The 13,102-nt window shown below is 60.7% G+C and overlaps 1 protein-coding gene across 1 annotated transcript in view; it reads left to right on the forward strand.

The window, feature by feature from the left end:
• Nucleotides 1–11,430, forward strand: part of LOC138101717 (upstream stimulatory factor 2-like) — a 13,467-nt gene extending 2,037 nt beyond the window's left edge. The window contains exons 2-8 of the mRNA XM_068999496.1: nucleotides 175–312; nucleotides 2,294–2,423; nucleotides 3,183–3,276; nucleotides 3,923–3,981; nucleotides 5,362–5,456; nucleotides 6,790–6,918; nucleotides 11,285–11,430. Coding sequence (XP_068855597.1) covers nucleotides 175–312; nucleotides 2,294–2,423; nucleotides 3,183–3,276; nucleotides 3,923–3,981; nucleotides 5,362–5,456; nucleotides 6,790–6,918; nucleotides 11,285–11,374 — 735 coding nt within the window. The 3' untranslated portion in view covers nucleotides 11,375–11,430. The remainder of the gene's footprint in view (nucleotides 1–174; nucleotides 313–2,293; nucleotides 2,424–3,182; nucleotides 3,277–3,922; nucleotides 3,982–5,361; nucleotides 5,457–6,789; nucleotides 6,919–11,284) is intronic.
• Nucleotides 11,431–13,102: the final 1,672 nt, after the last annotated feature.

Raw genomic sequence — 13,102 nt, forward strand, 5'->3', positions numbered from 1 at the left:
GTCCCCAGGGTGGGGCCACCGGGGGTGTCCCTGGCACCGTGACCCCGCCAGGTGCCCTCAGGTGCCCCCAGGTCCCCTCCAGGTGCCCTCAGGTCCCCTCCAGGTGCCCCCAGGTGCCCCCCAGGTGCCCCCAGCTCCCCCCAGCTCCCCCCAGCTCCCCCCAGGTGCCCCCAGGTGCCCCCCAGGTGCCCTCAGGTGCCCCCCTGTGCCCCCCAGGTGACCTACAGGGTGGTGCAGGTGACGGAGGCGCCGCTCGATGGCCCCGAGGGCGCCGCCGTCAGCGTCGTGTCCACCTTCGCCGGGACCCCCCAGGTGAGGGGGCGGGGGGCCTGGGGGGGGCTCAGGTGGGGTTTGGGGGGTCCCAGGTGGGGTTTGGGGGGGTCCCAGGTGAGGTTGGGGGGTCCCAGGTGGGGTTTGGGGGGTCCCAGGTGAGGTTTGGGGGGTCCCAGGTGGGGTTTGGGGGGTCCCAGGTGGGGTTTGGGGGTCCAGGTGAGGTTTGGGGGGTCCCAGGTGGGGTTTGGGGGGTCCAGGTGAGGTTTGGGGGGTCCCAGGTGGGTCCCAGGTGAGGTTTGGGGGGTCCCAGGTGGGGTTTGGGGGGTCCCAGGTGGGGTTTGGGGGTCCCAGGTGGGGTTTGGGGGGTCCCGGGTGGGGTTTGGAGGGTCCCTGGGTGGGGTTCAGGTGTGTGGGGAGGGGTTTTGGGGGGTCTTGGGGGGTCCCAGGTGGGGTTTGGGGGTCCCAGGTGAGGTTTGGGGGGACCCAGGTGGGGGTTTGGGGTTCCCAGGTGGGGTTTGGGGTTCCCAGGTGAGGTTTGGGGGGTCCCAGGTGAGGTTTGGGGGGTCCCGGGTGGGGTTTGGGGGGTCCCAGGTGGGTCCCAGGTGGGGTTTGGGGGGTCTCAGGTGGGTCCCAGGTGGGGTTTGGGGGGTCCCAGGTGAGGTTTGGGGGTCCCAGGTGAGGTTTGGGGGGTCTCAGTGGGGTTTAGGGGGTCCCAGGTGGGGTTTGGGGGGTCTCAGGTGGGGTTTGGGGGGTCCAGGTGGGGTTTGGGGTCCCAGGTGGGGTTTGGGGGGTCCCAGGTGAGGTTTGGGGGGTCCCAGGTGAGGTTTGGGGGGTCCCAGTTGAGGTTTGGGGGGGTCCAGGGTGGGGTTTGGGGGGTCCCAGGTGGGTCCCAGGGGGGGTTTGGGGGGTCTCAGGTGGGGTTTGGGGGGTCCCAGGTGGGGTTTGGGGGGTCCAGGTGAGGTTTGGGGTCCCAGGTGGGGTTTGGGGGGTCCTAGGTGAGGTTTGCGGGTCCCAGGTGAGGTTTGGGGGGTCCCAGGTGGGGTTTGGGGGGGTCCCAGGTGGGGTTTGGGGGGTCCCAGGTGGGTCCCAGGTGGGGTTTGGGGGGTCCCAGGTGGGGTTTGGGGGTCCCGGGGGGGTTTGGGGGTCCCAGGTGAGGTTTGGGGGGTCTCAGGTGGGGTTTAGGGGGGTCCCAGGTGAGGTTTGGGGGGTCCCAGGTGGGGTTTGGGGGGTCTCAGGTGGGGTTCAGGTGTGTGGGGAGGGGTTTTGGGGGGTCTTGGGGGTCCCAGGTGGGGTTTGGGGGGTCCCAGGTGAGGTTTGGGGGTCCCAGGTGGGTCCCAGGTGAGTTTTTGGGGGGTCCCAGTGGGGATTTCGGGGTCTCCCAGGCTCGGGGGTTTTGGGGGGTCTCTGGGGTCTCAGGGGGTTTTTGGGGGGGTCCCTGGGGGTCCCTGTCGGTTTTGGGGGGTCCCTGGAGGCCTCAGGGGGTTTTTGGGGGGGTTTCAGTGGGGATTTTGGGGTCTCCCGAGCTCGGGGGTTCCTGGGGGTCTCTGGGGGTTTTTGGGGAGTCTCGGGGGGTTTTTGGGGGTCCCTGGGGGGGTCTCTGGAGGTTTTTGGGTGTCTCTGGGGTCCCTGGGGGTTTTTGGGGGGGTCTCTGGAGGTTTTTGGGTGTCCCTGGGGGTCCCTGGGGGTTTTTGGGGGGTCTCCCGGGCTCGGGGGGTCCTGGGGGGTCCCTGGGGGTTTTTGGGGAGTCTCTGGGGGGTCTCCCGGGCTCGGGGGGTCCTGGGGGTTTTTGGGGGGGTCTCTGGGGGTTTTTTGGGTGTCCCTGGGGGTCTCTGGGGGTTTTTGGGGGGTCTCCCAGGCTCGGGGGTCCCTGTGGGTCCCTGGGGGGTCCCTGGCGGTTTTTGGGGTTTTTGGGGGGTCTCTGGGGGTCTCCCAGGCTCGGGGGTCCCTGTGGGTCCCTGGGGGTCCGTGGGGGTTTTTGGGGGGGGTCTCAGGGGGTCTGAGGTGCCGCCCCTCCCCCCAGGCCGTGCTGCAGAACCCCTTCAGCAACGGGGGCAGCCCCGGCAGCGAGGGCGGGGCCGAGGCCCGGCTCACCTGGGGGGGGGAGGGGGCGGTGGCTCTGCAGGCCGACCCCGCCCTGGGGCAGGCAGGAGGTAAGGGGGCACCTGGGGGGCACCTGGGGGCACCTGGGGGTACCTGGGGGCACCTGGGGGGCACCTGGGGGGCACCTGGGGGCACCTGGGGGCACCTGGGGGCACTTGGGGGGCAGCTGGGGGGCAGCTGGGGGGCACCTGGGGGCACCTGGGGGCAACTGGGGGGCACCTGGGGGGCACCTGGGGCACCTGGGGGGCACCTGGGGGGAGCTGGGGGCAACTGGGGGGAGCTGGGGGGCACCTGGGGGAGCTGGGGGGCACCTGGGGCACCTGGGGGTACCTGGGGGCACCTGGGGGGCACCTGGGGGAGCTGGAGGCACCTGGGGGTACCTGGGGGGGAATGGGGCACACCTGGGGGCACCTGGGGGGCACCTGAGGGTACCTGGGGGCACTTGGGGGGAGCTGGGGGGCACCTGGGGGGTACCTGGGGGGGAATGGGGCACACCTGGGGGGCACCTGGGGGGTACCTGGGGGCACCTGGGGACACCTGGGGGCACCTGGGGGGAGCTGGGAGGACCTGGGGGGCACCTGGGGGGTACCTGGGGGTACCTGGGGCACACCTGAGGGCACCTGGGGGCAGCTGGGGGGGGGAATGGGGGCACCTGGGGGTACCTGGGCACAGCTGGGGGGCACCTGGGGGCACCTGGGGGGGGAAAAGCCACACCTGGGCACAGCTGGGGGGGGATCCCGTGTGCTGTGGGTGCCCAGGTGCGTGCCCAGGTGTGCCCAGGTGTGTGCCAGCTCTGTCCCCTCCCCCAGGGCAGTTCTATGTGATGATGACCCCTCAGGACGTGCTCCAGGCGGGGGGAGGGGCCCCGCGAGGCCTCGCCCCCCACGGCCACCCCTACTCACCGTGAGTGCACCTGGGGGGCACCTGGGGGCACCTGGGGGCACCTGGGGGGCACCTGGGGGCACCTGGGGGCACCTGGGGGGCACCTGGGGGAGCTGGGGGCACCTGGGGGCACCTGGGGGGAGCTGGGGGCACCTGGGGGGAGCTGGGGGGAGCTGGGGCACCTGGGGGGCACCTGGGGGTACCTGGGGGCACCTGGGGGCATCTGGGGGCACCTCGGGGTACCTGGGGGGAGCTGGGGGCACCTGGGGGGAGCTGAGGGCACCTGGGGGCACCTGGGGGTACCTGGGGGGCACCTGGGGGTACCTGGGGGGCACCTGGGGGGAGCTGAGGGCACCTGGGGGGCACCTGGGATATCTGGGACCCACCTGGGCACACCTGGAGACATCACGGGGGCATTTGGGGGCACACCTGGGCACACACCTGGGTGGGAAGTGAGCACACCTGGGCAGCCCTGGGGCACACACCTGAGGCACACTTGGGCACCCCTGGGCACACCTGGGCACACCTGGGGCACACCTGGGCACACCTGGGCACACACCTGGGGCACACCTGGGCACCCCTGGGGCACACCTGGGGCACACCTGGGGCACACCTGGGCACCCCTGGGGCACACCTGGGTACACCTGGGTCCCACCTGTCCCTGCAGGAAGCTGGAGGGGCCGCGGGTGCCACGGGACGAGCGACGGCGAGCGCAGCACAACGAGGGTGAGGGGGCACCTGGGGGGCACCTGGGGGGCACCTGGGGGCACCTGGGGGCATCTGGGCACACCTGGGGCACCTGGGGCATCTGGGGGCACCTGGGGGGCACCTGGGGGCATCTGGGGGCACCTGGGGGCACCTGGGGGGCACCTGGGGGCACCTGGGGGCATCTGGGCACACCTGGGGGCACCTGGGGGTACCTGGGGGTACCTGGGCACACCTGGGGGCACCTGAAGGACTCCAAAGTCACCTGAGCGGGACAAGATCCCAAAATGGCCCCAAAATGCCCCAAAATTCCCCCAAATTCCCCCAAATTTTTCCCGTTTCTGCCCCCAATTTTTTTCCATCTTTCCCCCATTTTTTCTCAACGCCCCCAGAATGCCCCAAAACGTCCCCAAACCGGCTCAAACCGGCTCAAACCGGTTCGAACCGGCCCAAACCAGCCTCAAACCGGCTCAAACTGGCTGAAACTAACCCCAAACCACCCCAAACTGGCCTCAAACCGGCTCAAACCGGCCCCAAACCGCCCCCAAACCACCCCAAACCAGCCTCAAACTGGCCCCAAACCGCCCCAAACCGGTCCCAAACTGGCCCCAAACCAGCCCAAATCGGCCCCAAACCACCCCAAAGCGGTCCCCAAACCACCCCAAACGGGTCCCAAACCACCCCAAACCACCCCAAACTGGCCTAAACCACCCCAAACCGGCTCAAACCGGCCCCAAACCACCCCAAACTGGCCACAAACCGCCCCAAACCGGCTCAAACCGTCTCAAACTGGCTGAAACCAACCCCAAACCGGCTCAAACCAGCCCCAATCTGCGCCAAACCGGCCCCAAACTGCCCCAAACGGCCCCAAACCACCCCAAACCGTCTCAAACTGGCTGAAACCAACCCCAAACCACCCCAAACCGGCTCAAACCGGCCCAACTCTGCGCCAAACCGCCCCAAACCGGCCCAAACCGGCCCCAAACCGGCTCGAACTGGCCCCAAACTGCCCCAAACCGGCCCCAAACCGCCCCAAACCGGCCCCAAACCACCCCAAACCAGCTCGAACTGGCCCCAAACCGCCCCCAAACCACCCCAAACCGGCTCGAACTGGCCCCAAACTGCCCCAAACCGGCCCCAAACCGCCCCAAACCGGCCCCAAACTGGCCTCAAACCGGCCCCAAACTGCCCCAAACCAGCCCCAACCGGCCCAAACCACCCCAAACCGGCCCCAAACCAGCTCAAACCGGCTCGAACTGGCCCCAAACCGGCCCCAAACCGCCCCAAACCGGCCCCAAACCGGCTCGAACCGGCCCCAAACTGCCCAAACCGGCCCCAAACTGCCCCAAACCACCCCAAACCGGCCCCAAACCGGTCCAAACCGGCTCAAACCGCCCGCAGTGGAGCGCCGGCGCCGGGACAAGATCAACAACTGGATCGTGCAGCTCTCCAAGATCATCCCCGACTGCGGCGCCGAGAGCGGCAAATCCGGCGCGGTCAGCGGCCACAGATTTGGGGATTTGGGGAGATTTGGGGGAGATTTGGGGGTTTTGGGGAGATTTGGGGATTTTGGGGGGTCCTGAGGGGTTTGGGGGGGAAATTGGGGGATTTGGGGGGAGATTTGGGATTTTGGGGGGTCTGGAGGGGAGTTGGGGGATTTGGGGGGAATTGGCCTGGGAGTTTTGGGGGAGATTTGGGGATTTTGGGGGAGTCTGGAGGGGTTTTGGGGGGAGATTGGGGGATTTGGGGGGAGATTTGGGGAGTTTGGGGGAGATTTGGGGATTTTGGGGGAGATTGATTTGGGGAGATTTGGGGATTTGGGGGTCCTGAGGGGTTTGGGGGGAAATTGGGGGATTTGGGGAGATTTGGGGATTTTGGGGGGAGATTTGGGAGTTTGGGGTCCTGAGGGGATCTGGGGGGGAAATTGGGGATTTGGCGGAGATTTGGGGAGTTTGGGGAGATTTGGGAGTTTGGGGCGAGTGGGGTCCTGAGGGGTTTGGCGAGGGATTTGGGGCAAATTGGGGATTTTGGGAGATGTTGAAGTTTGGGGGTCCTGAGGGTTTGGGGGAATTGGGGATTTGGGGAATTGGGGGATATTGGGGATTTTGGGCTGAGGATTTTGGGGGAGATTTGGGATTTTGGGGGAATTGGGGGATTTGGGGGGGATTTGGGGGAATTTGGGGGATTTTGGGGATTTTGGGGATTTTGGGGGGGATTTTGGGGGATTTGGGGGATTGGATTTTGGGGAGATTTTGGGATTTGGGATTGGGTGAGATTTGGGATTTGGATTTTGGAGGATTTTGGGGGAGATTTGGGAGAGTTTGGAGGTAGGGTCTGGTGGATTTGGGAGTTTGGGGGTCAAACTGAGGATTTTGGGGTAAGAACTGAGGAGCTCCCGAAGGAGTTCAGGACCGATTTGGGAAGTTTGGAGTGTGAAATCAGAGGATTTTTGGGGAGATTTGGGGATTTTGGGGGGTCCTGGAGGGGTTTGGGGGGGATTTGGGGGAAATTGGGGGATTTTGTGGGAGATTTTGGGATTTTGGGGGGGATTTAGGGAGTTTGGGGGATCCTGGAGGAGTTTGGGGGTGATTTTGGGGTAAAACTGAGGGATTTTGGGGGCTCCCGAATGAGTTCAGGGGGGACAAACGGCAGATTTAGGGGGGAAGTTTGGGTGGAAATCGGAGGATTTTGGGGGGGTTCCGAGCTGGTTTTTGGGTGAGGGGGGGGTTCATTAATTTCGGGTGTCTCAGGTGAACTCCGGGAGGGGGGAGGGGTCCCAGGTGGATTTTGGGGAGGGCTCTCGGCTGATTTTGGGGAGGGGTCCCGCAGAGCAAGGGCGGGATCCTGTCCAAGGCCTGCGATTACGTGCGGGAGCTGCGCCAGAGCAACCAGCGGCTGCAGGAAACCTTCAAAGAAGCCGAGCGGCTGCAGATGGACAACGACCTATTGCGACAGCAGGTACCGCCCCGCCCTGTCGCGACAGGCCCCGCCCTCGACGCGCCCCGAAAACCCCAAAAATCGCCCCAAAAATCGCCCCAAAAATCGCCCTAAAAATCGCCCTAAAAAGGGGCGCCCGGAAGGGCCCCGGGGGAGCGGCGTGAATGGGGAAGCCACGCCCCCCTCTGGAAGGCCCCGCCCCTTGTGGGCGTGGCTTTGTCCTTATTTGGGCATAGGGCACGCCCCCCCGGACCCCGCGGGATTCCCACGGGGGTTCATTGATAAAAAAAAAAAAAAGGGAAATTGGGGGGGGGGGGTTTGGGGTGGGGAATGGGGGAATTTGGGGTGAAAGTGGGGGAAAATTGGAAAATTTGGGGTGGAAATGGGGAATTTGGGGTGGAAATGGGGGGAAATTGGAAAATTTGGGGTGGAAATGGAGAATTTGGGGTGGAAATGGAGAATTTCGGGGAATTTGGGGTGGAAATGGGGGATTTGGGGGAATTTGGGTGGAAATGGGGGAATTGGGGAAATTCGGGGTGAAAATGGGGGATTTGGGAAATTTGGGGTGGAAATGGGGGGATTTGGGGTGGAAATGGTGAAATTTGGGAGAATTTGGGGTGGAAATGGGCAAAAATGGGAATTTGGGGTGGAAATGAGGGAATTTGGGGGGAAATGGGGGAATTTGGGGTGGAAATGGGGAAAATTGGGGGAATTTGGGTGGAAAAGGGGAAAATGGGGGAATTTGGGGTGGAAATGGGGAGATTTGGGGAAATTTGGGTGAAAATGGGGGGATTTGGGGTGGAAATGGTGAAATTTGGGAGAATTTGGGGTGGAAATGGGGAAAAATGGGAATTTGGGGTGGAAATGGGGAAATTTGGGGTGGAAATGGGGGAATTTGGGTGGAAATTGGGAGAAATTTGGGGGAAAACAGGGTGAAATTGGGGGAAAAAAGGTGGGAACGAGGGAATTTCGGGAAATCCGGGGTGGAAATGGGGGAATTGGGGGGAATTTGGGGTAGAAACGGCAGAATTTGGGGGAATTTGGGGTGGAAATGGGGGAATTTGGGGTGGAAACGGGGGGAAATGGGAAATTTGGGTGGAAATGGGGAATTTGGGTGGAAACGGCGGAATTTGGGGTGGAAATGGGGGAATTTGGGGAAATTTGGGGTGAAAATGGGGGAATTGGGGGGAATTCGGGGTAGAAACGGCAGAATTTGGGGGAATTTGGGGTGGAAATGGGGAATTTGGGTGGAAATGGGGGAATTTGGGGTGGAAATGGGGAATTTGGGGTGGAAATGGGGGAATTTGGGGTGGAAAGGGGGAATTTGGGGCAATTCGGGGTGGAAATGGGGGAATTTGGGGGAATTCGGGGTAGAAACGGCAGAATTTGGGGGAATTTGGGGTGGAAATGGGGAAATTTGGGGTGGAAATGGGGAATTTGGGGTGGAAACGGGGGAATTTGGGGCAATTCGGGGTGGAAATGGGGGAATTGGGGGGAATTCGGGGTAGAAACGGCAGAATTTGGGGGAATTTGGGGTGGAAATGGGGAATTTGGGTGGAAATGGGGGAATTTGGGGTGGAAATGGGGGAATTTGGGGTGGAAATGGGGGAATTTGGGGTGGAAATGGGGAATTTGGGGTGGAAATGGGGGAATTTGGGGTGGAAACGGGGGAATTTGGGGCAATTCGGGGTGGAAATGGGGGAATTGGGGGGAATTCGGGGTAGAAGAACGGCAGAATTTGGGGGAATTTGGGGTGGAAATGGGGAAATTTGGGTGGAAATGGGGAATTTGGGGTGGAAACGGGGGAATTGGGGAAATTTGGGGTGGAAATGGGGGAATTGGGGGGAATTCGGGGTAGAAACGGCAGAATTTGGGGGAATTTGGGGTGAAATGGGGAATTTGGGGTGGAAATGGGGGAATTTGGGGTGGAAATGGGGGAATTGGGTGGAAATGGGGAATTTGGGGTGGAAACGGGGAATTTGGGGCAATTCGGGGTGGAAATGGGGGAATTTGGGGAATTCGGGGTAGAAACAGCAGAATTTGGGGGAATTTGGGTGGAGGAATGGGGGAATTTGCGGTGGAAACGGGGGAATTTGGGGAAATTCGGGGTGGAAATGGGGGAATTGGGGGGAATTCGGGGTAGAAACGGCAGAATTTGGGGGAATTTGGGGTGGAAATGGGGGAAATTGGGGTGGAAATGGCGAAAAACGGGAAATTGGGGTGGAAATGGGGAAAAATGGGAAATTTGGGTGGAAATGGGGGAATTTGGGGTGGAAATGGGGAATTTGGGGAAATTTGAGTGGAAACGGGGGAAATTTGGGTGGAAATGGGGGAATTTGGGTGGAAATGGGGAATTTGGGGTGGAAACGGGGGAATTTGGGAAATTTGGGTGGAAGTGGGGGAATTGGGGGGAATTCGGGGTAGAAACGGCAGAATTTGGGGGAATTTGGGGTGGAAATGGGGAAATTTGGGTGGAAATGGGGGAATTTGGGGTGGAAACGGGGGAATTTGGGGAATTTGGGGTGGAAATGGGGGAATTGGGGGAATTCGGGGTAGAAACGGCAGAATTTGGGGAATTTGGGGTGGAATGGGGGAATTTGGGGTGGAAATGGGGGAATTGGGGTGGAAATGGGGGAATTTGGGTGGAAATGGGGGAATTTGGGGTGGAAACGGGGGAATTTGGGGCAATTCGGGGTGGAAATGGGGGAATTGGGGGGAATTCGGGGTAGAAACGGCAGAATTTGGGGGAATTTGGGGTGGAAATGGGAAATTTGGGTGGAAATGGGGGAATTTGGGGTGGAAACGGGGGAATTTGGGGAAATTTGGGGTGGAAATGGGGGAATTGGGGGGAATTCGGGGTAGAAACGGCAGAATTTGGGGGAATTTGGGGTGGAAATGGGGGAATTTGGGGTGGAAATGGGGGAATTTGGGTGGAAATGGGGGAATTTGGGGTGGAAACGGGGGAATTTGGGGCAATTCGGGGTGGAAATGGGGGAATTTGGGGGAATTCGGGGTAGAAACAGCAGAATTTGGGGGAATTTGGGGTGGAAATGGGGAAATTTGGGTGGAAATGGGGGAATTTGGGGTGGAAACGGGGAATTTGGGGAAATTCGGGGTGGAAATGGGGGAATTGGGGGGAATTCGGGGTAGAAACGGCAGAATTTGGGGGAATTTGGTGGAAATGGGGGGAAATTGGGGTGGAAATGGCGAAAAACGGGAAATTGGGGTGGAAATGGGGAAAAATGGGAAATTTGGGTGGAAATGGGGGAATTTGGGGTGGAAATGGGGAATTTGGGGAAATTTGAGTGGAAACGGGGGAAATTTGGGTGGAAATGGGGGAATTTGGGGTGGAAATGGGGAATTTGGGGTGGAAACGGGGGAATTTGGGGAAATTTGGGGTGGAAGTGGGGGAATTGGGGGGAATTCGGGGTAGAAACGGCAGAATTTGGGGGAATTTGGGGTGGAAATGGGGAATTTGGGGTGGAAATGGGGGAATTTGGGGTGGAAACGGGGGAATTTGGGGCAATTCGGGGTGGAAATGGGGGAATTGGGGGGAATTCGGGGTAGAAACGGCAGAATTTGGGGGAATTTGGGGTGGAAATGGGGAAATTTGGGTGGAAATGGGGGAATTTGGGGTGGAAACGGGGGAATTTGGGGTGGAAATGGGGAAATTTGGGTGGAAATGGGGGAATTTGGGGTGGAAACGGGGGAATTTGGGTGGAAATGGGGGAATTTGGGGTGGAAATGGGGAAATTTGGGGTGGAAATGGGGAATTTGGGGTGGAAATGGGGGAATTTGGGGTGGAAATGGGGGAATTTGGGGTGGAAACGGGGGAATTTGGGGAAATTCGGGGTGGAAATGGGGGAATTGGGGGGAATTCGGGGTAGAAACGGCAGAATTTGGGGGAATTTGGGGTGGAAATGGGGAAATTTGGGTGGAAATGGGGGAATTTCGGGTGGAAATGGGGAATTTGGGGTGGAAATGGGAAATTTGGGTGGAAATGGGGGAATTTGGGGTGGAAACGGGGGAATTTGGGTGGAAATGGGGGAATTTGGGGTGGAAATGGGGAAATTTGGGTGGAAATGGGGGAATTTGGGGTGGAAATGGGGAATTTGGGTGGAAATGGGGGAATTTGGGGTGGAAATGGGGAATTTGGGGCAATTCGGGGTGGAAATGGGGGAATTGGGGGGAATTCGGGGTAGAAACGGCAGAATTTGGGGGTGAGGGGGGGGATTCCCGGGTGGAAATTTTGGGGTGGGAAACGGGGGTGGGGGGGGGGAAAAAAAGCGGGAAAAGGGCGGGGCGAGCGTGGGAATTGTGGGGAGGGGGTGAGCCCGGCCTGACCCCCCACCCCACCCCACATTTTCGGGGGTGCCCCCGAGGGCAGATGGAGGAGCTGAAGAGCGAGAACGCCGTGCTGAGGGCGCAGCTGCAGCAGCGGGGGCTGGACGGGACCCCCGAGGGGACCCCCCAGTGATTTTTGGGGGGGGGGGGAGGGGAGGGGTCGGAGGGGGTCTCTTGCCCACCCCTCCCTCCCCCCCCCCCCCCACAATATCGGGGTCACCCCCTCCTCGCCGCCCCTCCCCTCCCCTCCCTTCCCCCTCCCCCCCCCCCCGTTCTCCCGTTTGTAATTACCGTGATTGTAATTAACGGATTGCGCTCGTTTTGTTTCGTATGGCGCGGGTGGGGGGAGGGGTGGGGGTTGTTCTTCTCTCCCCTCCCCCTTTTCGGGGGGGTTTTTTTTTGGGGGGGGGAGGGGCAGGAACCGGGGGAAAAAAAAGCGGAAAAAAACCCGAGAAAATCGAAAAAAAAAAACCACCCAAAAAACCAAAAAAAACAAAAAAAACACCCCCCCAAAAAAAAAACCAAACCAACAAAAAACACCCAAAAAAAAAAAACCCAAAAAAAACACCCCCCAAAAAAAAAAACCAACAAAAAACACCCAAAAAAAGAAAAACAAACAAAAAAAACCACCAAAAAAAACCCCCAAAAAACCACCCCCCAAAAAAAAACAAACCAAAAAAAAACACCCCCCAAAAAAAAAACAAACCCAAAAAAGGGAATTTTTGGTTGTTTGGGGATTGGGGGAGGGGGGGGAGGGGGAGGGGCCACCCCAAGTGTCGCAATTGTCACCGTCAGCGGCGCCAGAGCGGCGCCAGTGCCACCCCCCCTCCCCCACCCGGACGGTGCCACCCCCCCCGTGTCATTGTCACCCCCCCCGGGGGCACTGCCACCCCCCCCGTGCCACCCCGGTGCCACCGTCCCTGTCCCCAGCCCTGTCCCTGTCCCCATCAGCATCGGTGTCACCATCGGTGCCATCATTGGTGTCACATCGGTGCCACATCGGTGCCACATCGGTGCCACATCGGTGCCATCATTGGTGCCACCATCGGTGTCACATTGGTGCCACCATCGGTGTCACATTGGGGCCACATCGGTGCCACTTTGGTGTCACGCCAGTGCCATATCGGTGCCACCATTGGTGCCATCATCGGTGCCACATCGGTGCCATCATCGGTGCCACACCAGTGTCACATCGGTGCCAACATTGGTGTCACATCGGTGCCACATCGGTGTCACATCGGTGCCACATCGGTGCCACATCGGTGCCACCATCAGTGCCACATCAGTGTCACATCGGTGCCACATCGGTGCCACCATCCCTCCCACATCGGTGCCACCATCGGTGCCACTTTGGTGTCACACCAGTGCCATATCGGTGCCACCATTGGTGCCATCATCGGTGTCACACCAGTGTCACATCGGTGTCACATTGGTGCCACCATCGGTGTCACATTGGGGCCACATCGGTGCCACTTTGGTGTCACACCAGTGTCACATCGGTGCCACCATTGGTGCCATCATCGGTGCCACATCAGTGCCGTCATCGGTGTCACACCAGTGTCACATTGGTGCCATCATTGGTGCCACATCGGTGCCACATCGGTGTCACATCAGTGCCACATCGGTGCCATCATTGGTGCCATCATTGGTGTCACATCAGTGCCACCATCGGTGCCACCATCGGTGCCACCATTGGTGCCATCATTGGTGTCATCATCGGTGCCACATCGGTGCCACCATTGGTGCCGTCATCGGTGTCACACCAGTGTCACATCGGTGTCACATTGGTGCCACCATCGGTGTCACATCGGGGCCACATCGGTGCCACTTTGGTGTCACACCAGTGCCATATCGGTGCCAC

This window comes from Aphelocoma coerulescens, unplaced genomic scaffold (assembly GCF_041296385.1).
Source record: "Aphelocoma coerulescens isolate FSJ_1873_10779 unplaced genomic scaffold, UR_Acoe_1.0 HiC_scaffold_441, whole genome shotgun sequence".
In the NCBI taxonomy this organism is placed as follows: Eukaryota; Metazoa; Chordata; class Aves; order Passeriformes; family Corvidae; genus Aphelocoma; species Aphelocoma coerulescens.